Genomic DNA, 23182 nt, shown 5'->3' with positions numbered 1-23182 from the left:
TGTGGGGTGGATGCCAAGGCTTTCCCTTAGGTGGTGCCTCTGTGTGTATCTGTGACGCACACTGACGCAGACACACACTGACACACTGACGCAGACTCACACTGACACAGACTCAAAGTCCTCCCCCCCTCCCTGCCACAAGTTAGCTGCACTGGCAGACATGAAAGTGGGGGTGGGCACAGACAGTGGGGGGCTGCTCTCCCTCACCGGAGCCACACGTGGCAGAGCACTCAGTCCACGTTCCGTAGCGCCAAGAGAAGTCCGGCAGTTGGATCTCATTGCTGCTATCCGGGTCCCTTTTGATTGTGTACTGGTACCGAACTCCAGGGTTCCTCTCCTGGAAAAGCAGCTGGGACAAAATCAACTGATCAGCTGTTTGCGTGGGAATGTATGTGAGCGTTCATGTGTGCATGCGTGTGGGGTGGAGTGTGCGTGGGAAAGTGTGTGGGGGAGTCTGCGTGTGTGTGTGTAGGGTGGGGAGAGTGTGCGTGGGAAAGTGTGTGGGGGAGTGTGCGTGTGTGTGTAGGGTGGGGAGAGTGTGCGTGGGAAAGTGTGTGGGGGAGTGTGCGTGTGTGTGTAGGGTGGGGAGAGTGTGCGTGGGAAAGTGTGTGGGGGAGTGTGCGTGTGTGTGTGGGGTGGCGAGTGTGTGTGGGGTGGCGAGTGTGTGCGTGGGGGGAGTGTGCGTGGGGGGGGGAGTGTGCGTGGGGGGGAGAGTACGGGTGGAGGGGGGAGTGTACGTGTGGGGGGGGAGTGTACGTGTGGGGGGGAGTGTACGTGTGGGGGGGAAAGTGTACGTGTGGGGGGGGAGTGTGTGTGTGGGGGGGGGGAGTGTGTGTGTGGGGGGGGGGAGTGTGTGTGTGGGGGGGGGAGTGTGGGGTGGTGTGTGCGTGTGGGGGGGAGTGTGTGTGTGGGGGGGGAGTGTGGGGTGGAGTGTGCGTGTGGGGGGGAGTGTGCACGTGGGGGGGGAGTGTGCACGTGGGAGAGTGTGCACGTGGGGGGGAGAGTGTGCACGTGGGGGGGAGAGTGTGCACGTGGGGGGGAGAGTGTGCACGTGGGGGGGTGTGCGCGTGGGGGGGAGAGTGTGCACGTGGGGGGGAGAGTGTGCACGTGGGGGGGAGAGTGTGCACGTGGGGGGGAGAGTGTGCACGTGGGGGGGAGAGTGTGCACGTGGGGGGGAGAGTGTGCACGTGGGGGGGAGAGTGTGCACGTGGGGGGGAGAGTGTGCACGTGGGGGGGAGAGTGTGCACGTGGGGGGGAGAGTGTGCGTGGGGGGGGAGTGGGGGGGGGAGTGTGCGTGTTGGGGGGGAGTGTGCACGTGGGGGAGTGTGTGCACCCTGGCACGCATATGTTGTGTCATGGTACCTGTATCCAGACAGGCTCGAGCGTTGGCCCGGGGGCGGTCAGATTCTCCAGGTCCCCGGTCCGGGAGTAGGTGAAGGTCGTCCCCGCCGCCTGGTAGTCCCCATTCCACTGGATGGTCCAACCCCCGTTCAGAAAATACTTCTCCGGGTCCTCGCTGCGCAGAGCCAGGAAGTTCCCCGCCTCCGCCACCTCCTCAATCCGGATCTCCCGCGCACCGGGGGGGATTAGCCCGATGTCCACGTACCCTGCAGGGACACGACCCGCCACCTCTAGGACTGTATATCTCTGTGGAGCAAAGCCTAGCACCTCTAGGACGGTATACCTCTGCAGGGACATGACCCGGCACCTCTAGGATTGTATATCTCTGCATGGTAAAGCCTAGCACCTCTAGGACGGTATACCTCTGCAGGGACATGACCCGGCACCTCTAGGATTGTATATCTCTGCGTGGTAAAGCCTGGCACCTCTAGGATTGTATATCTCTGCATGGTAAAGCCTGGCACCTCTAGGATTGTATATCTCTGCATGGTAAAGCCTGGCACCTCTAGGATTGTATGCGTGGTACAGCTTTAGCACCTCTATGACTCTATACCTCTACAGGCCAAAGCCTGGCACCTCTAGGACTGTATATTTCTGTGGGGCAATGCCTGTCACCTCAGGGACTGTATTCTTAAAGTATGGAGTCACGCGTGTCACACTTGTTACTTTACAAATGAGGGGGGCTCAGCCTGCCACCTCTAGGGCTGTGTACCCCTGGGGCCCACCTCTAGGACTCTCCGTCTGCGTCCCCGCCCCGTAGTGTCAGTGCCTCACCGAGCCCGTCGCTGTCCTCGTAGGTTTTGAGCACGGTGTGGCAGGCGGAGGCGTCTCCGTGGCACACGCCACAGCGATCCTCCACCGCGTTTGAGTCAATTTCAAAGTCACAGCCCACGTTCTGCAGGATGGAGGAGGTGCTCTTATAAGGGGGAGCTTGGGATGGAAGGTGACGCTCTTATAAGGGGGAGCTTGGGATGGAAGGTGACGTTCTTATAAGGGGGAGCTTGGGATGGAAGGTGACGTTCTTATAAGGGGGAGCTTGGGATGGAAGGTGACGCTCTTATAAGGGGGAGCTTGGGATGGAAGGTGACGTTCTTATAAGGGGGAGCTTGGGACGGAAGGTGACGCTCTTATAAGGGGGAGCTTGGGATGGAAGGTGACGCTCTTATAAGGGGGAGCTTGGGATGGAAGGTGACGTTCTTATAAGGGGGAGCTTGGGATGGAAGGTGACGTTCTTATAAGGGGGAGCTTGGGACGGAGGAGGTGCTCTTATAAGGGGGAGCTTGGGATGGAAGGTGACGTTCTTATAAGGGGGAGCTTGGGGTGGAAGGTGACGTTCTTATAAGGGGGAGCTTGGGGTGGAAGGTGACGCTCTTATAAGGGGGAGCTTGGGATGGAAGGTGACGCTCTTATAAGGGGGAGCTTGGGGTGGAAGGTGACGTTCTTATAAGGGGGAGCTTGGGATGGAAGGTGACGCTCTTATAAGGGGGAGCTTGGGATGGAAGGTGACGCTCTTATAAGGGGGGAGCTTGGGATGGAAGGTGACGTTCTTATAAGGGGGAGCTTGGGATGGAAGGTGACGTTCTTATAAGGGGGAGCTTGGGATGGAAGGTGACGTTCTTATAAGGGGGAGCTTGGGATGGAAGGTGACGTTCTTATAAGGGGGAGCTTGGGATGCAAGGTGACGCTCTTATAAGGGGGGAGCTTGGGATGGAAGGTGACGTTCTTATAAGGGGGGAGCTTGGGATGGAAGGTGACGCTCTTATAAGGGGGGAGCTTGGGATGGAAGGTGACGTTCTTATAAGGGGGAGCTTGGGATGGAAGGTGACGTTCTTATAAGGGGGAGCTTGGGATGGAAGGTGAAGTTCTTATAAGGGGGAGCTTGGGATGGAAGGTGACGTTCTTATAAGGGGGAGCTTGGGAGGGAAGGTGACGTTCTTATAAGGGGGAGCTTGGGATGGAAGGTGACGTTCTTATAAGGGGGAGCTTGGGATGGAAGGTGACGCTCTTATAAGGGGGAGCTTGGGATGGAAGGTGACGCTCTTATAAGGGGGGAGCTTGGGATGGAAGGTGACGTTCTTATAAGGGGGAGCTTGGGATGGAAGGTGACGTTCTTATAAGGGGGAGCTTGGGATGGAAGGTGACGTTCTTATAAGGGGGAGCTTGGGATGCAAGGTGACATTCTTATAAGGGGGAGCTTGGGATGGAAGGTGACGCTCTTATAAGGGGGAGCTTGGGACGGAAGGTGACGTTCTTATAAGGGGGAGCTTGGGATGGAAGGTGAAGTTCTTATAAGGGGGAGCTTGGGATGGAAGGTGACGTTCTTATAAGGGGGAGCTTGGGACGGAAGGTGACGCTCTTATAAGGGGGAGCTTGGGACGGAAGGTGACGCTCTTATAAGGGGGAGCTTGGGACGGAAGGTGACATTCTTATAAGGGGGAGCTTGGGATGGAAGGTGACATTCTTATAAGGGGGAGCTTGGGATGGAAGGTGACATTCTTATAAGGGGGAGCTTGGGATGGAAGGTGACATTCTTATAAGGGGGAGCTTGGGATGGAAGGTGACATTCTTATAAGGGGGAGCTTGGGATGGAAGGTGACATTCTTATAAGGGGGAGCTTGGGATGGAAGGTGACATTCTTATAAGGGGGAGCTTGGGATGGAAGGTAACGTTCTTATAAGGGGGAGCTTGGGATGGAAGGTGATGCTCTTATAAGGGGGAGCTTGGGATGGAAGGTGACGTTCTTATAAGGGGGAGCTTGGGATGGAAGGTGACGTTCTTATAAGGGGGAGCTTGGGATGGAAGGTGACGCTCTTATAAGGGGGAGCTTGGGACGGAAGGTGACGTTCTTATAAGGGGGAGCTTGGGACGGAAGGTGACGCTCTTATAAGGGGGAGCTTGGGATGGAAGGTGACGTTCTTATAAGGGGGAGCTTAGGATGGAAGGTGACGTTCTTATAAGGGGAAGCTTGGGAGGGAAGGTGACGTTCTTATAAGGGGGAGCTTGGGAGGGAAGGTGACGCTCTTATAAGGGGGAGCTTGGGACGGAAGGTGACGTTCTTATAAGGGGGAGCTTGGGATGGAAGGTGACGTTCTTATAAGGGGGAGCTTGGGACGGAAGGTGACGTTCTTATAAGGGGGAGCTTGGGACGGAAGGTGACGTTCTTATAAGGGGGAGCTTGGGACGGAAGGTGACGTTCTTATAAGGGGGAGCTTGGGACGGAAGGTGACGTTCTTATAAGGGGGAGCTTGGGATGGAAGGTGACGTTCTTATAAGGGGGAGCTTGGGATGGAAGGTGACGTTCTTATAAGGGGGAGCTTGGGATGGAAGGTGACGTTCTTATAAGGGGGAGCTTGGGATGGAAGGTGACGTTCTTATAAGGGGGAGCTTGGGATGGAAGGTGACGTTCTTATAAGGGGGAGCTTGGGATGGAAGGTGACGTTCTTATAAGGGGGAGCTTGGGATGGAAGGTGACGTTCTTATAAGGGGGAGCTTGGGATGGAAGGTGACGTTCTTATAAGGGGGAGCTTGGGAGGGAAGGTGACGTTCTTATAAGGGGGAGCTTGGGAGGGAAGGTGACGTTCTTATAAGGAGGGTGGTTTTATAACAGGGACGGGTCACCACAGAGGCCCGTAATGTAGGCGGGTTAGATGATGAAATCTCCCAGCTTACCTTGCAGATGCCGTTGATGCACATGTCACGGCTGGAATTACCCACGTAGCACGGCGTTCCGTCAGTCACAGCGTCCAGCAGCTTCTCGGAAAAGTACCCGTCGTCCGGCCGGCAGTGCAACTCGCACGGGTTAACTGCCCCAAACCAGGGAGGGAAGGGGTTAATGTCAGCACCACGGTCGTCACATGAAGAGGGGCACCCAGCTGTACCCAGAGAGGGCACAGACAATCCCCACAGCAGCACCCATCTCTGCATACACACCAGCATCCATCTCCACACAGCACCCATCTCTACACACACAAGCACCCATTCCCGCACACACAAACAGCGGCTCCCAGCACCCATCCCCGCACACACACACCAGTACCTATTCCCCCCCACACACAGCACCCATCCCTGTACACACACACACACACAACAGCACATGTCCCCACACACACACACACACACACACACACACACACACACCAGCACCCATTCCCGCACACACAAACAGCGGCTCCCAGCACCCATCCCACACACACCAGCAAACACACACACACAAACAGCACCCACACACACCGCACCCATTCCCACACAAACACACACACACAGCCGCAGGAGGGAGAATGATAATGTGGGAATTTTGATCAATTTAATTTTTTCAACATAATAATTCTTAAGTGATCGATGTTTTGTGACTTCTTGTTTAGGAAATGTGCTTCCCCTATTAGTTCCAGCATTAAGTCTGTAACATGTATTTACATTACACTGTATGTTCTGTAATAACATCTGGCAGATGTGCCCCGTGTTGCCTAATTTGGACTTACTGGCGCTGGGTACCGGGCTCCACGTGTGCAGCTTCCCCTTGTAAGGCACCGAGTCAAACTGCGAGCACTGAAGGTTTCGGAACGAGGGCGCGTCCAGAGAGCAGGACTGAGTATTACACACGCGGAACCTCTTCCGCTCCCCGAGGCAGTAACGGCCTCCGTATCGCGGGCTGCGGAGCAAGAGGAGACATTCTCTGTGCAAAGATACGCGGAGGGGACCTACTCCTGCACACACGCCTACTCCGGCGCACACGCCTACTCCGGCGCAGACGCCTACTCCGGCACACACGCTGCTCTGCGTATAATACAGATACACACGCTCCTCTGCGTATAATACAGATACACACGCTGCTCTGCGTATAATACAGATACACACACTGCTCTGCGTATAATACAGATACACACGCTGCTCTGCGTATAATACAGATACACACGCTGCTCTGCGTATAATACAGATACACACGCTGCTCTGCGTATAATACAGAGACGCGCTGCTCTGCGTATAATACAGATACACATGCTGCTCTGCGTATAATACAGAGACACACGCTGCTCTGCGTATAATACAGAGACACAAGCTGCTCTGCGTATAATACAGAGACACACACTGCTCTGCGTATAATACAGATACACACGCTCTGGCACACGCCTACTCCTGCACACACGCCTACTCCGGCACACACGCCTACTCCGGCACACGCCTACTCCGGCACACGCCTACTCCGGCACACACGCTGCTGTGCGTATAATAAAGATACACGCTGCTCTGCGTATAATACAGAGACATGCTGCTCTGCGTATAATACAGATACACATGCTGCTCTGCATATAATACAGAGACACACGCTGCTCTGCGTATAATACAGAGACACACGCTGCTCTGCGTATAATACAGAAACACGCTGCTCTGCGTATAATACAGACACACGCTGCTCTGCGTATAATACAGAGACACACACTGCTCTGCGTATAATACAGATGCACAAGCTGCTGTGCGTATAATAAAGATACACGCTGCTCTGCGTATAATACAGATACACATGCTGCTCTGCGTATAATACAGAGACACGCTGCTCTGCGTATAATACAGAGACACACGCTGCTCTGCGTATAATACAGATGCACAAGCTGCTGTGCGTATAATAAAGATACACGCTGCTCTGCGTATAATACAGAGACACGCTGCTCTGCGTATAATACAGATACACACGCTGCTCTGCGTATAATACAGAGACACACGCTGTTCTGCGTATAATACAGAGACGCGCTGCTCTGCGTATAATACAGAGACGCGCTGCTCTGCGTATAATACAGAGACACACGCTGCTCTGCGTATAATACAGAGACGCGCTGCTCTGCGTATAATACAGAGACACACGCTGCTCTGCGTATAATACAGAGACACATGCTGCTCTGCGTATAATACAGAGACAAACGCTGCTCTGCGTATAATACAGAGACAAACGCTGCTCTGCGTATAATACAGAGACACACGCTGCCTCCTCTCCCCTGCGTATAATACAGAGCCACACGCTGCTCTGCGTATAATACAGAAACACACGCTGCTCTGCGTATAATACAGAGACACACTCTGCCTCCTCTCCCCTGCGTATAATACAGAGCCACACGCTGCTCTGCGTATAATACAGAGACACACGCTGCTCTGCGTATAATACAGAGACACACGCTGCCTCCTCTCCCCTGCGTATAATACAGAGACACGCTGCTCTGCGTATAATACAGAGACACACGCTGCTCTGCGTATAATACAGAGACACGCTGCTCTGCGTATAATACAGAGACACACGCTGCTCTGCGTATAATACAGAGACACGCTGCTCTGCGTATAATACAGAGACACGCTGCTCTGCGTATAATACAGAGACACACGCTGACTCCTCTCCCCTGCACAAATTGCTGAACACGGACAGTCACCTTCCCCAGCGCTAATTACTCTAATGAATGTGACAAGAGGCAGCTTTCCCCGCTCAGCATCTAAAAATACCCGCGAGGCGCGTCATTAAAACACGCGAGCGCTGATCCGACCGCAGATTCCAGATGTGGGGGAGGGGTGATTATCCTCCCTCCGCAGGGTGACAGTGACACAGAGGGGACCTGTGAGTGTGTCCCTCCCCCCGCAGGGGGACAGTGACACAGAGGGGACCTGTGAGTGTGTCCCTCCCCCTGTGCAGGTTGACACAGTGACACAGAGGGGCCCTGTGAGTGTGTCCCTCCCACTGCAGGGTGACACAGAGGGGACCTGTGAGTGTGTCCCTCCCTCCGCAGGGTGACAGTGACACAGAGGGGACTTGTATGTTTGTCCCCCCCCCTGCAGGGTGACACAGAGGGGACCTGTGAGTGTGTCCCTCCCTCCGCAGGGTGACAGTGACACAGAGGGGACTTGTATGTTTGTCCCCCCCCTGCAGGGTAACACAGAGGGGACCTGTGAGTGTGTCCCTCCCCCTGTGCAGGTTGACACAGTGACACAGAGGGGCCCTGTGAGCCTGTCCCACCCTCCGCAGGGCGACACAGTGACACAGAGGGGCCCTGTGAGCCTGTCCCACCCTCCGCAGGGCGACACAGTGACACAGAGGGGCCTTGTGAGCCTGTCCCACCCTCCGCATCGGATACCCTGCGCTGTCACCACCGTGACGTCTCTCAGAAGTCACAGGGGACAGTGTCAGCGTGACGGCTCCCAGAAGTGACAGGGGACAGTGTCAGCGTGACGGCTCCCAGAAGTCATAGGGGACGGTGCCAGCGTGACGTCTCCCAGAAGTGACAGGGGACAGTGTCAGCGTGACGGCTCCCAGAAGTGACAGGGGACAGTGCCAGCGTGACGTCTCCCAGAAGTCACAGGGAACAGTGTCAGCGTGACGGCTCCCAGAAGTGACAGGGGACAGTGTCAGCGTGACGGCTCCCAGAAGTGACAGGGGACAGTGTCAGCGTGACGGCTCCCAGAAGTGACAGGGGACAGTGTCAGCGTGACGGCTCCCAGAAGTCATAGGGGACGGTGCCAGCGTGACGTCTCCCAGAAGTGACAGGGGACAGTGTCAGCGTGACGGCTCCCAGAAGTGACAGGGGACAGTGCCAGCGTGACGTCTCCCAGAAGTCACAGGGAACAGTGTCAGCGTGACGGCTCCCAGAAGTGACAGGGGACAGTGTCAGCGTGACGGCTCCCAGAAGTGACAGGGGACAGTGCCAGCGTGACGTCTCCCAGAAGTCACAGGGAACAGTGTCAGCGTGACGGCTCCCAGAAGTGACAGGGGACAGTGTCAGCGTGACGGCTCCCAGAAGTGACAGGGGACAGTGTCAGCGTGACGGCTCCCAGAAGTGACAGGGGACAGTGTCAGCGTGACGGCTCCCAGAAGTCATAGGGGACGGTGCCAGCGTGACGTCTCCCAGAAGTGACAGGGGACAGTGTCAGCGTGACGGCTCCCAGAAGTGACAGGGGACAGTGCCAGCGTGACGTCTCCCAGAAGTCACAGGGAACAGTGTCAGCGTGACGGCTCCCAGAAGTGACAGGGGACAGTGTCAGCGTGACGGCTCCCAGAAGTGACAGGGGACAGTGTCAGCGTGACGGCTCCCAGAAGTGACAGGGGACAGTGTCAGCGTGACGGCTCCCAGAAGTCATAGGGGACGGTGCCAGCGTGACGTCTCCCAGAAGTGACAGGGGACAGTGTCAGCGTGACGGCTCCCAGAAGTGACAGGGGACAGTGCCAGCGTGACGTCTCCCAGAAGTCACAGGGAACAGTGTCAGCGTGACGGCTCCCAGAAGTGACAGGGGACAGTGTCAGCGTGACGGCTCCCAGAAGTGACAGGGGACAGTGTCAGCGTGACGGCTCCCAGAAGTGACAGGGGACAGTGCCAGCGTGATGGCTCCCAGAAGTGACAGGGGACAGTGTCAGCGTGACGGCTCCCAGAAGTGACAGGGGACAGTGTCAGCGTGACGGCTCCCAGAAGTCACAGGGGACAGTGTCAGCGTGACGTCTCCCAGAAGTCACAGGGAACAGTGTCAGCGTGACGGCTCCCAGAAGTCACAGGGGACGGTGCCAGCGTGACGTCTCCCAGAAGTGACAGGGGACAGTGTCAGCGTGACGGCTCCCAGAAGTGACAGGGGACGGTGCCAGCGTGACGGCTCCCAGAAGTGACAGGGGACAGTGTCAGCGTGACGGCTCACTTCTGTAAATGTTTTAGCAACATTGATTCCAACAGCAAAAAATCAATATGAAGATTAGCACAGAGCAGCCGGGATTCTCCCAGCGCCACTAAGTACACAGCAGTGACCGTGGGGTCACATCCTACAGGACGTTCGTGAAACCCGCAGAGTGACCGACACCTGCGGCTCTGGGCAAAGAGCCAGCGTCATGCACACACCGATGGCCCCCCCGTAATAAAACATGCCCCCCCCCTGAGCCGACATCTTCTCTGCATTATCAGCACGGCCTGTAAAGGAATGTGACACAGCAACGTGGGGTTAGATAATAAAGGAATGAGGCATCGTGTGGGGGGCGCTGCTCTCAGAAGGGGTCAGGGAGGATGTTCTGAGATCTCCAGCTACCCGGCACAATATACTCAATAAGGTCATCAGGAGACGCTCATTTTCTGGTACTCTTGTCTCCCTGCGAAGTATGCATGGGGCACTTAATTAGGTGAAGCATGGCAAAGCATAATGCAGAGCATGGAGTATCACAGAGTACCAAGAGCTGCAGAGAATGGAGTATCACAGAGTACCAAGAACTGCAGAGAATGGAGTATCACAGAGTACCAAGTACTGCAGAGCATGGAGTATCACAGAGTATCAAGTACTGCAGAGCATGGAGTATCACAGAGTATCAAGTACTGCAGAGCATGGAGTATCACAGAGAATCAAGTACTGCAGAGCAGGGAGTATCACAGAGTATCAAGTACTGCAGAGCATGGAGTATCACAGAGAATCAAGTACTGTAGAGGCCCCGGAGTATCACAGAGTATTAAGTACTGCAGAGCCCCCGGAGTATTAAGTACTGCAAAGCATGGCGTACCTTGTTCTCAAACTCTTTACATGTGAAGCTTGTTACTCACATACATGAACGATTTACGCTAAGTGTTACACGAGGTGTTAATGTTACTGATGGCTCACCGATCCCAGACTCTGGGTAACAATACTCCCCCTTAGCACAGAGTGACATACATAGGGTTAGTGCACTGCCGCTCTGCGTTCTGCACCCCGGCTCCGCAGCTCCGGGTACACGATGACCACGAGCTCCAGGAACCCCACACACCATCCTCCGGGGAGGGCTGCTGCCCGACGGGAACACAGTCTCCATTAAAACACCACTGCAAGAAAGGCAGGCAGAGGCTGTGTCACCAACTCTGTTCCCTCTACCGACACCCCCAGCAAGGGACCCAACACCCCCAGAGACCGTGCCACCCTCCTCCTAACACCCCCAGAGACTGCCACCCCCCCTCCTAACACCCCCAGCAAGGGACCCAACACCCCCAGAGACTGTGCCACCCCCCCTCCCAACACCCCCAGAGACTGCGCCACCCTCCTCCTAACACCCCCAGCAAGGGACCCAACACCCCCAGAGACCGTGCCACCCCCCCTCCCAACACCCCCAGAGACTGCCACCCCCCCTCCTAACACCCCCAGCAAGGGACCCAACACCCCCAGAGACTGTGCCACCCCCCCTCCCAACACCCCCAGAGACTGCGCCACCCTCCTCCTAACACCCCCAGAGACTGCGCCACCCCCCCCTCCCAACACCCCCAGCAAGGGAACCAACACCCCCAGAGACTGCGCCACCCCCCTCCTAACACCCCCAGAGACTGCGCCACCCCCCTCCTAACACCCCCAGAGACTGCGCCACCCCCCCTCCCAACACCCCCAGCAAGAGAACCAACACCCCCAGAGACTGCGCCACCCCCCTCCTAACACCCCCAGAGACTGCGCCACCCCCCTCCTAACACCCCCAGAGACTGCGCCACCCCCCCTCCCAACACCCTCAGAGACTGCGCTTCCCCCACCAAAAAAACCCAGACTGTGCCACCCCCCAACACCCGAGACTGCGCTACCCCCCCCCCCAACACCCCCAGCAAGGGACCCAAACCCCCCAGAGACTGTGCCACCCCCCCCCCCCCCAAACACCCTCAGAGACTGTGCTTCCCCCACCAAAAAAACCCAGAGATTGTGCCACCCGCCAACACCCCGAGACTGCGCTACCCCCCCAACACCCCCAGAGACTGTGCCACCCCCCAAAAAAACCCAGAGACTGTGCCACCCACAACCAACAGAGGCTGCACTACCCTCACTGACCCCCCCAGAGACTGTGCCACCCCCCCCCCCAACACCCTCAGAGACTGCTTCCCCCACCAAAAAAAACCAGACTGTGCCACCCCCAACACCCCAAGAGACTGTGCCACCCCCACCAAAACCCGAGACTGTGCCACCCATAACTAACACACCCAGAGACTGTGCCACCCCCAAGACCCCCAGAGACTGTGCAACCCCCACCAACACCCCTAGAGACTGCAGCACCCCCACCAACACCCCCAGAGACTGTGCCATCCATAACCAACAGCCCCAGAGGCTGTGCCACTTCCACCAACACCCCTAGAGACTGTGCCACCCCTAATACTCCCCAGAGGGTGTGATATCCCCCCCCTTTCTCTACCAAGAGCCTGAATCACAAAAAATCAACACATATTTTTTTTTATTGACTTTATTTAATTACAATTCAAATCCATCTTTACAGATATTAAAAACATGGCGCCCCATCTCTCTCTCCCTCTCTCCCTCTCTCCCTCTCTCCCCTCTCTCTCTCTCTCTCTCCCGCTCTCTCTCTCTCTCTCTCTCTCTCCGCTCATTCTTCTAACTTCTCTTCACCGTATCTGTCACGTTCTCGCTTCCTGTCACTCTTTCTTTACTGAAACTTTTTTTTTTTTTTTTTAAATGAACCCCAGTAATTCCCTCGTGCCTCCTCTCCTGCTTCCTACACCTCTTGCTTGTTTATTCTCTGTTGGACGTTATTTAGACGTCTCCCCCCCCTGTGCCTTCCGTGGTTCCCTTTCTTCCCTTCCCTGCCTTCCTCATCTCTTTGTCTTTCTCATCTCACCGGGCTCCCTACGGCACTTTTTATGACTGTGGCTGGCGCAGTTCCTGTCTGTTTTATTGGCTACCCCTAGGAATTCCTTATCCTGCGTTCTCCCACCGTACCTCCTCCACAACCACACAATGTCTCACAGCCCAAATCATGCTCCGGAGAAGAGAGAGCCCCAACTCCCCGGAGCCTGTGTAAGACCATCCTTGCCTAAAAGCCCCAGCAAACCCCCTCACCCCCCGGAGCCTGTGCAAGTCCACCCTTGCCACCCCATCCAACCCCTCGGAGCATGTGCAAGACCACCCTTAAATGTCCCTGCCACCCCATCCAACCCCCTTGAGGCTGTGCAAGTCCTTTCAAGGACACAACTGCCCCTGTAAGCATGTAACCACCCTACTATTTCCTGAGATGGTTACTCGCGTCACAAAATGACCCTAATGTCACCAGATATTGTGCTGTCCCCCCAATTATCATCTCCTCAAAACACCCCAGTACCCCCCTCGCCCCACCCCAGTCTGTGCCTCCTCTTAGTCCCCAGGATGGTGGGCCCTGCTTCAGATTCCCATAAATAGCTGGCAATTCACCCTCCCCCCCCCCCCCAACACTTTGTACCTTGTCGTGACCGCACACTGTCCCGTCCACGGCAGCGTCCAGTTTAGAGTGGCACGTGGAACCCACGGAGCACCAGAGAGTGTTACACACATTCTGCGAGGGGTGAACACGTGTCAGACATATAACACAGAAGATATAACACGTTCAGCCCGTCCCGCACACATCGATCCCAGGGCCGAGTTACACGCCTGCTCCTGGCTTGTTTCTAAAAGCCACCCCCCCCCCAAATATTGTTAAACTCAAGTAGAAAATAATAATTGTACTTTTACTGGTCTCTGAAGTGGGACACTTGCTTTAAAATATGGCAGGTACACATGGAGGGGGCTATCTTACGTCGATGTCCTGACAGAAGCTGGAGTAGGTCCCGTACTGTAACCGGCACTGGTGACCCACGTCATACAGAACCCCGGGGGGTACCGAGGGGAGGTCCAGCAGCTCCATACTGGGGGGGTCGTCCAGGCACAGCCCCCAGCCCCGGCTGTAAGAGGAGATGCAACGCCCCATCACAATGCAGGCCAGGGGAGAGCAGGGGCCCCGAGAGACAGTGGCACACACAAGGAGATAAGGGGGGGGGGGGACACAGGCACACACAAAGCGATAAGGGGGAGACACAGGCACACACAAGGAGATAAGGGGGAGACACAGGCACACACAAGGAGATAAGGGGGGGGACACAGGCACACACAAGGAGATAAGGGGGAGACACAGGCACACACAAGGAGATAAGGGGGGGGGGACACAGGCACACACAAGGAGATAAGGGGGGGGGGACACGGCAAGAACCTGAATCATGCATCACCGCAACAAGACAGGAAGCTGCTAAGCCCCTTGTTTGTGTTTGGGAACGTTAGAGGAAGAAGGTTGGGGCGATTAGCGTGTGAGGAGGAAGGAGAAGTGGATGCAGGTGTGGGACCAGCTGGGGGGGGGGGGGGCCTCCTCTCAAGAGATTTATATTCGGGTAAATAGAAGTCAGATAATAATCAGCAGGGGAGAGACGAAGACTCGTTTTCAGTATGCTGTGGGGCTGAAATCTTCTCAAGCAAGGGGTAGGCGCTTCACGGAGAGAGGAGAGAGACATAAGGAGAGAGCAGAGGAGCTGGTGTAGGCAGTGGTACTCAGCTCCAGCCCTCAAGCCCCACCAACAGGTCAGGTTTTGAGGATGTACCAGCTTTAGCACAGGTGGCTCAATCAGCCCCTGCTTCAGCACAGGTGGCTCAATCAGTCCCTGCTTCAGCACAGGAGGCTCAAACAGTCCCAGCTTCAGCACAGGTGGTACAATCAGTCCCTGCTTCAGCACAGGTGGCTCAACCAGTCCCTGCTTCAGCACAGGTGGCTCAACCAGTCCCTGCTTCAGCACAGGTGCCTCAACCAGTCCCTGCTTCAGCACTGGTGGCTCAATCAGAGGCTCAGTCTTCGATTGAGCCTATGATTGAGCCACCTGTGCTGAAGATGGGATATCCTGAAAACCAGACCTGTTGGGAGGTCTTGAGGACTGGATGAGGTATGGAGTAGGACATAGAGATAGTGGTGGAAGAGGCAGAGGGTGAGAGGGAGCACCCGGTTCTTACTCCAGGAAGCGGGTGATGTAGTCCCGGCTGCAGCGTGACCAGATAAGAGGAGACGTGTCATACAGCAGCTGTGGGGACATGATGTGGGGTCTCTTCCCCTGGGGCTCACAGTCATTCCCGCTGCCGTCATGCTGCACCCCGAAACTAGCGGAGAGGAGGACACACAGGTCAGCCAATCAGCTGCCACATAAAAAAGTGACGGTCACTTAGGTTCAATGGCGCAGTATGGAGGCTGTCACCCTATAGTCACACAAGTCAGAGGCGCACCACGGGGGCGGTCACTCGACGTGACGCAGGATGGAGCGTGGCACACAGGATATCAAGGGGCAGAGCTTGTGAACTGCCACGTGAGGCGTGGTACCTGTGTCCCAACTCATGGGTAACGGTGAAAGCCGTGGGCAAGCCGGTGTCCTCGTTAATGTTACAGCTGCGGTGCGGCTGGCACATGCCGGACACATGCGACAGGCCGAGGGTCTCACATGGGCGGTTCATGGCGGCACAGATGTCTTTCCTGTAATAAGAGAGAAAGACACGTGCATTGTTGAGCCCATTAGGGTAATTGTGTATATTTGTGTGTAAACGCCAACATTATTCATGTGTGTGTAAAGTGTGTTGGGTGTGTGTCCCTGTGTTGGAGGTGCGTGTGTTGGGTGTGTACCTGTGTTGGAAGTGTGTGTGTTGGGTGTGTATGTGTGTTGGAAGTGCGTGTGTTTTGTGTGTGTACCTGTGTTGGAAGTGCGTTTGTTGGGTGTGTATGTGTGTTGGAAGTGCGTGTGTTTGGTGTGTGTACCTATGTTGGAAGTGCATGTGTTGGGTGTGTGTACCTGTGTTGGAAGTGCGTGTGTTGGGTGTGTGTACCTGTGTTGGAAGTGCGTGTGTTGGAAGTGCGTGTGTTGGGTGTGTACCTGTGTTGGGAGTGCGTGTGTTGTGTGTGTGTACCTGTGTTGGAAGTGCGTGTGTTTGGTGTGTGTACCTGTGTTGGAAGTGCATGTGTTGGGTGTGTGTACCTGTGTTGGAAGTGCGTGTGTTGGAAGTGCATGTGTTGGGTGTGTGTACCTGTGTTGGGAGTGCGTGTGTTGTGTGTGTGTACCTGTGTTGGAAGTGCGTGTGTTTGGTGTGTGTACCTGTGTTGGAAGTGCGTGTGTTGGGTGTGTACCTGTGTTGGACGTGCGTGTGTTGTGTGTGTGTGTGTGTACCTGTGTTGGGAGTGCGTGTGTTGTGTGTGTGTACCTGTTTTGGATGTGCGTGTGTTGGGTGTGTGTACCTGTGTTGGAAGTGCGTGTGTTGGGTGTGTGTACCTGTGTTGGAAGTGCGTGTGTTGGGTGTGTGTACCTGTGTTGGAAGTGCGTGTGTTTGGTGTGTGTACCTGTGTTGGAAGTGCATGTGTTGGGTGTGTGTACCTGTGTTGGAAGTGCGTGTGTTGGAAGTGCGTGTGTTGGGTGTGTGTCCCAATGTTGGGGACAGATGTGTCGGAAATATGTTGAAAGTGCATGTGTTGGGTGTGTACCTGTGTTGGAGGTGCGTGTGTTGTGTGTGTGTACCTGTGTTGGGAGTGCGTGTGTTGTGTGTGTGTACCTGTTTTGGATGTGCGTGTGTTGGGTGTGTGTACCTGTGTTGGAAGTGCGTGTGTTGGGTGTGTGTACCTGTGTTGGAAGTGCGTGTGTTGGGTGTGTGTACCTGTGTTGGAAGTGCATGTGTTGGGTGTGTGTACCTGTGTTGGAAGTGCGTGTGTTGGAAGTGCGTGTGTTGGGTGTGTGTCCCAATGTTGGGGACAGATGTGTCGGAAATATGTTGAAAGTGCATGTGTTGGGTGTGTACCTGTGTTGGAGGTGCGTGTGTTGTGTGTGTGTACCTGTGTTGGAAGTGCGTGTGTTGTGTGTGTACCTGTGTTGGAAGTGCGTGTATTGGATGTGTACCTGTGTTGGAAGTGCGTGTGTTGTGTGTACCTGTGTTGGAAGTGCGTGTGTTGGGTGTGTGTCCCAGTGTTGCGGGCAGATGTGTCAGGAATGTGTTGGAAGTGCGTGTGTTGGGTGTGTGTCCCAGTGTTGCGGGCAGATGTGTCAGGAATGTGTTGGAAGTGCGTGTGTTGGGTGTGTATCCCAGTGTTGGGGACAGATGTGTCGGAAATATGTTGAAAGTGCATGTGTTGGGTGTGTGTCCCAGTGTTGCGGGCAGATGTGTCAGGAATGTGTTGGAAGTGCGTGTGTTGGGTGTGTGTCCCAGTGTTGCGGGCAGATGTGTCAGGAATGTGTTGGAAGTGCGTGTGTTGGGTGTGTATCCCAGTGTTGGGGACAGATGTGTCGGAAATATGTTGAAAGTGCATGTGTTGGGTGTGTGTCCCAGTGTTGCGGGCAGATGTGTCGGGAATGTGTTGGAAGTGCGTGTGTTGGGTGTGTGTCCCAGTGTTGCGGGCAGATGTGTCGGGAATGTATTGGAAGTGCGTGTGTTGGGTGTGTGTCCCAGTGTTGCGGGCAGATGTGTCGGGAATGTGTTGGAAGTGCGTGTGTTGGGTGTGTGTCCCAGTGTTGCGGGCAGATGTGTCGGGATTGTGTTGGAAGTGCGTGTGTTGGGTGTGTGTCCCAGTGTTGCGGGCAGATGTGTCAGGAATGTGTTGGAAGTGCGTGTGTTGGGTGTGTGTCCCAGTGTTGCGGGCAGATGTGTCGGGAATGTGTTGGAAGTGCGTGTGTTGGGTGTGTGTCCCAGTGTTGCGGGCAGATGTGTCGGGAATTTGTTGGACGTGAGCATGTGAGTAATGGAAGGATGTTGAGTGCCCATGCAGGTCCCACTCAGTCACCTGGTCAGCAGCACTGCAACATCATGGTGCAGAGGATGCTCCTCGCCCTTCATATTCAGGCTCTTCTGCCACTTGCAGAAGCTGCGCAGACTGTTGTCAGCGTGATGGGTGATCTTCAGTTCCTCCTGAGAGGACCAGAAGACCCCACCATGGTAAGCACCAGAGGAACATGTCTCTCTTTGCATCTCCCTCAACCATTCCCTACATCTCCCTCTCTCTTCTTCCTCTCCTACTTCATTTGTTCCCCCACCCTATTCTCTCTTCCTGCCTCCCTTTCCTCCTCTCCACTATGTTCTCCTCCAGCGGTGCTCAACCCCAGTCCGCAAGACCCCCAACAGGTCTCCTTTTAAGGATATCCCAGCACAGGGGAGCAAATCAGAGGCTCAGTCCAAGACTGATGAAGCAGGGACTGATTGAGCCACCTGTGCTGAAGCTGGGATATCCTGAAACTTGACCTGTTTGGGGGGGTTGGGGGGGGCTTGAGGACTGTTGAGCCCCCTGTTCTACTCCTCTACCCTCTCCCTTGTTTTCCATTCCCTCCTCACTGCCCATTGGTGGGTATGTCATTGGGACGCCTCCCCGTGTTACCTCCTCGCTCTCCAGCAGTATCAGGCGTACGATGACGATGTTTATTCGGTTCCCAATGCTGGCGTCATGGAAAAGTCCGGCCACCTGCACGAGGGGAAACAGCGGAGCGAACCAATGAAACTCGAGGGGAGAACGTGACTAAACTTGTTTCTCACTGGGATATGTGGACGGTGCTGGTTTCCCCCCCCCTGCCCCCCCCCAAGTTCCTTTCTCACCATGTTCATGACCGTCAGGACATAATTCTCTACGTGCTCACTACCGTGGTATGCCACCATCTTGGCATCAGCCACCACCAGAGTCTCCACCCACTTCTCCTTGCTGATGGAACGCGGTTGGATTCGGCGCTTCCTCGGCTGCCTAAGCTGCTGCCAGCGCTCTCTCCGTCTCTCCCACTTATCATGGGAGTTGGGAGACTCTGGTGGGAACAGAGGGGGAGGAGAGAGAGGGTGATAGGGGTGAGGGGAGGAGAGAGGCGGGGTGAGGGGAGGAGAGAGGCAAGCAGAGGTGAGGGGAGGAAAGAGAGGGAGACAGGGGTGAGGGGAGGAGAGAGGGTGACGGGTGAGGGGAGGAGAGAGGGAGACGGGTGGGGGGAGGAGGGAGACAGGTGAGGGGAGGAGAGAGGGAGACGGGTAAGGGAGGAGAGAGGGAGACGGGTGAGGGGAGGAGAGAGGGAGACGGGTGAGGGGAGGAGAGAGAGGGTGACGGGTGAGGGGAGGAGAGAGGGAGACGAGTGAGGGGAGGAGAGAGGGAGACGGGTGGGGGGAAGAGGGAGACGGGTGAGGGAGGAGAGAGGGAGACAGGGGTGAGGGGAGGAGAGAGAGGGTGACGGGTGAGGGGAGGAGAGAGAGGGTGATAGGGGTGAGGGGAGGAGAGAGAGGGTGACAGGTGAGGGGAGGAGAGGGAGACAGGTGTGAGGGGAGGAGAGAGAGAGACGGGTGAGGGGAGGAGAGAGGGAGAAGGGTGGGGGGAGGAGAGAGATGGGTGAGGGGAGGAGAGAGATGGGTGAGGGGAGGAGAGATAGAGATGGGTAAGGGGAGGAGAGAGATGGGTGAGGGGAGGAGAGAGATGGGTGAGGGGAGGAGAGAGAGAGATGGGTGAGCGGAGGAGAGAGAGAGATGGGTGAGGGGAGGATAGAGAGAGATGGGTGAGGGGAGGAGAGAGAGATATGGATGAGGGGAGGAGAGAGAGAGATGGGTGAGGGGAGGAGAGAGGGAGATGGATGAGGGGAGGAGAGAGATGGGTGAGGGGAGGAGAGAGAGATATGGGTGAGGGGAGGAGAGAGAGAGAATGGTGAGGGGAGGAGACAGAGAGATGGGTGAGGGGAGGAGAGAGAGAGATGGGTGAGGGGAGGAGATGGGTGAGGGGAGGAGAGAGAGATGGGTGAGGGGAGGAGAGAGATGGGTGAGGGGAGGAGAGAGGGAGATGGGTGAGGGGAGGAGAGAGGGAGAGTATATTAGAAGGTAACGCAGGGTAAGATATTACATATTAGAAAGGAGAGCAAGTATTTATGAAGAGACCAGTAACAGGGTCAGTGAGTATCACAGGACCCCAGACTTTACCTCTCACCCCACAGCTCCTATTCCCGGCCTGTCCCTCTGTCCTGAGCTCTGCAGCCTGCCCCTCTGTCCTGAGCTCTGCAGCCAGCCCCTCTGTCCTGCGCTGTGCAGCCTGCCCCTCTGTCCTGAGCTCGGCAGCCTGTCCCTCTGTCCTGCGCTGTGCAGCCTGTCCCTCTGTCCTGAGCTCGGCAGCGTGGCGTCTGGAGATGCGATGGGGCATTGCTTCTCCTGAACTTGGCATGGTCATTAACACCGGCTCAATGAGAAAGTCCTCCTCGGCCAGCTGGAATAGCCCTCTCTAACAGGAGGGGGGGCAAGGGAGGGAAGGAGCGGGGGCAAGAGGGGAAAGGAGGGGGAGCAAGAGAGGAAAGGAGGGGGGGCAAGAGAGGAAAGGAGGGGGGGCAAGAGAGGAAAGGAGGGGGGGCAAGAGAGAAAAGGAGGGGGGGCAAGAGAAAAGGAGGGAGGGCAAGAGAGAAAAGGAGGGGGGGCAAGAGAAAAGGAGGGGGGGCAAAAGAGGAGAGGAGGGAGGGCAAGAGAGGAAAGGAAGGGGGGCAAGAAAGGAGAGGAGGGAGGGCAAGAGAAAAGGAGGGAGGGCAAGAGAGGAAAGGAGCGAGGGCAAGAGAGGAAAGGAGGGGGGCAAGAGAGGAAAGGAGGGGGGGCAAGAGAGGAAAGGAGGGGGGGCAAGAGAGGAAGGGTAAATAAATAGAGAGGGGACAATGGACATGGAAAAGAGGTAAGCGCAGTATATGCCAAAAACCTTAAACATAGCGAAACGCTGCAATAGAGAACATGCCCAACACACGCACACTCACATGTACACTCACATTTACACACACGCACACTCACATGTACACACACGCACACCCACATGTACACACACACACTCACATGTACACACACGCACACTCACATGTACACACACGCACACTCACATGTACACACACACTCACATGTACACACAAGCACACTCACATGTACACGCACACGAACACGCACACTCACATGTACCACACACGCACACTCACATGTACCACACATGTACACACATGCACACTCACATGTACACACACGCACACTCACATGTACACACACGCACACTCACATGTACACATGCACACACCGTATTTACCAATTAGATTGTAAGCTCTCCGGGGCAGGGACTCCTTTTTCCTAATGTTACTTTTATGTCTCACGCGCTTGTCCCCACGATGTGTTATGTCCCGTGTATCACTGCGGTGACGGTGATGGCACTAATATAAATAAAGATATACACACACATTCACATACATTCACGCACACACACCTTCACACACGCACACACATTCACACATGCACACGCACGCGCACACACACATTCACGCACACGCACATTCACACACATTCACGCAAACGCACACATTCACACACACTCACGCACACACATTCACACATGCACACGCACACACATTCACACACACATTCACACACATTCACGCACACGCACACATTCACACGCACACACACATTCACGCACACGCACACATTCACACGCACACACACCTTCACACACGCACACACATTCACACATGCACACGCACACACACATTCACGCACACGCACATTTACACACATTCACGCAAACGCACACATTCACACACACTCACGCACACACATTCACACATGCACACGCACACACATTCACACACACATTCACATACATTCACGCACGCGCACACATTCACACGCACACACACATTCACGCACACGCACATTCACACACATTCACGCAAACGCACACATTCACACACATTCACGCACACACATTCACACATGCACACGCACACACATTCACACACGCACACACACACACATTCACGCACGCGCACACATTCACACGCACACACACATTCACATACATTCACGCACGCGCACGCATTCTCTGCAAGACGCGCCCAGCTCTGGGATGAGAGTGTTAAACAAACAGAGTAAAGTGAGCGTGTCACCCGGGGGCAGGAAGGCAGGACCCGCTGTGATCTCTGGCCGGACACGCCAAACCAGATGTGTGAGCAACCAGATGTGTGAGCGTGTCAGACCCTGCACACCCAGACACGCTGACCCCATGTCACTGACAAGCAGCTGGCACCTTCCGCTCTGCTCCACACTTAGCACTTTTCCCTAACCTCGCGCACCCCCAGAGCACACGGCAGGGGCAGCAGGGTGCATGCGACGCTTGTGGAGGAGGGTTATCCCACGGCAATGGGAGGGGGATCTCGTGTGCTTAGGGTGGCTCAGGTTCTGTGAGTGAGTCTCCGGGGGCCACGGCGGATTAAAGAGAATTCATGTTGTAGGGGGCGTCCGCTTACCAGTCCACGGCAGGTGCTGATAGCCACGCTGCCCACGTGCTGATGCGTTGCCTGTACCTCCCCTCGCATGTGACAGGAGCTGCGAGGCAGGCCGTGGATTCGGGCGTCACGGATCCCCCCACCACGCCACTCGCTCACATAGCCGGGAGCCAGCAGCTGGCGGTTCTGGCTGAGGTTAAAGGTCAGCTGCACACCTTGGTACCGGATCTCATAGTAGACAGGGGGCGCCGTGCGGGGAGGCAGACCCCTCTTCTGCAGGATCCGGGGGGACAGGTCAAAGGTCAAGAAGGCGCCACGTTCGTCCACACGGACAGGGTGAACGATGTCCGAGTCCAAAGAGAAGTTAAAGGGGCCATCTGCAATGAAAACATCAGGACTGAGTATGACTATGCAGCCGTCCAGCTGTATATTGCATGTGAATGTGTCCATATAATACATATTTATTGTGCGTGTCCAAAGCCGCACTGGAATAAGATTCAGTAACGAGGTGGCCTGGGGCAGAAGAGACGCTATACACCCCCAATGCAACATACCCACATGTACGTATATATAAGCGCGCACGTGTGTGTGCAGCACCTGTCTGTATGCTCCAGGTGAGTATCTGCCTGTCTGGAAGTAGGGTGTCCAGGCGGCGTCTCCAAAAATACTGGACACTATGTTGAAAGGTGTGACGCGCCTGAGACACACACACTTCTCACCTCTCCATGCTGTTTCCTCCTCTCTCTGGCCCCACCCCCCGGCTCTTGACACCTCCTCCTGATTGG

The 23182-nt window shown here is 55.6% G+C and overlaps 4 protein-coding genes across 9 annotated transcripts in view; 2 read left to right on the top strand and 2 right to left on the bottom strand.

The window, feature by feature from the left end:
- The window catches only part of RASGRF1 (Ras protein specific guanine nucleotide releasing factor 1), a 202259-nt gene that overhangs the window by 99274 nt on the left and 79803 nt on the right, over nt 1–23182 (top strand). The window lies entirely within an intron of this gene.
- The window catches only part of MORF4L1 (mortality factor 4 like 1), a 92778-nt gene that overhangs the window by 39030 nt on the left and 30566 nt on the right, over nt 1–23182 (top strand). The gene's annotated exons all lie outside the window — the stretch shown is intronic.
- ADAMTS7 (ADAM metallopeptidase with thrombospondin type 1 motif 7) overlaps nt 1–23182 on the bottom strand; it is a 50165-nt gene that overhangs the window by 18694 nt on the left and 8289 nt on the right. For all 3 annotated transcript variants that reach the window (XM_075575390.1, XM_075575391.1, XM_075575392.1), the window contains exons 3-17: nt 22419–22774; nt 20080–20374; nt 18736–18935; nt 18521–18604; nt 17933–18057; nt 15500–15649; nt 15139–15282; nt 13904–14048; nt 13571–13663; nt 11050–11195; nt 5880–6049; nt 5071–5204; nt 2176–2296; nt 1363–1607; nt 208–349 (exon numbers count right to left, since the gene is read on the bottom strand). In XM_075575390.1, the coding sequence (XP_075431505.1) occupies nt 208–349; nt 1363–1607; nt 2176–2296; nt 5071–5204; nt 5880–6049; nt 11050–11195; nt 13571–13663; nt 13904–14048; nt 15139–15282; nt 15500–15649; nt 17933–18057; nt 18521–18604; nt 18736–18935; nt 20080–20374; nt 22419–22774 (2550 nt within the window). The remainder of the gene's footprint in view (nt 1–207; nt 350–1362; nt 1608–2175; nt 2297–5070; nt 5205–5879; nt 6050–11049; nt 11196–13570; nt 13664–13903; nt 14049–15138; nt 15283–15499; nt 15650–17932; nt 18058–18520; nt 18605–18735; nt 18936–20079; nt 20375–22418; nt 22775–23182) is intronic.
- Nucleotides 15929–17913, bottom strand: LOC142469320 (uncharacterized). Its single transcript, XM_075576249.1, has 3 exons — nt 16991–17913; nt 16816–16956; nt 15929–15962 (listed from the first exon to the last, which is right to left on the bottom strand). Exons 1-3 carry the CDS (start codon nt 17911–17913, stop codon nt 15929–15931), a joined length of 1098 nt encoding a protein of 365 aa, XP_075432364.1.

Source organism: Ascaphus truei, chromosome 18, assembly GCF_040206685.1.
Source record: "Ascaphus truei isolate aAscTru1 chromosome 18, aAscTru1.hap1, whole genome shotgun sequence".
Lineage (NCBI taxonomy): Eukaryota > Metazoa > Chordata > Amphibia > Anura > Ascaphidae > Ascaphus > Ascaphus truei.
Note: the sequence above shows the minus strand (reverse complement) of the source record. Positions and strands in the feature narration are given on the sequence as shown.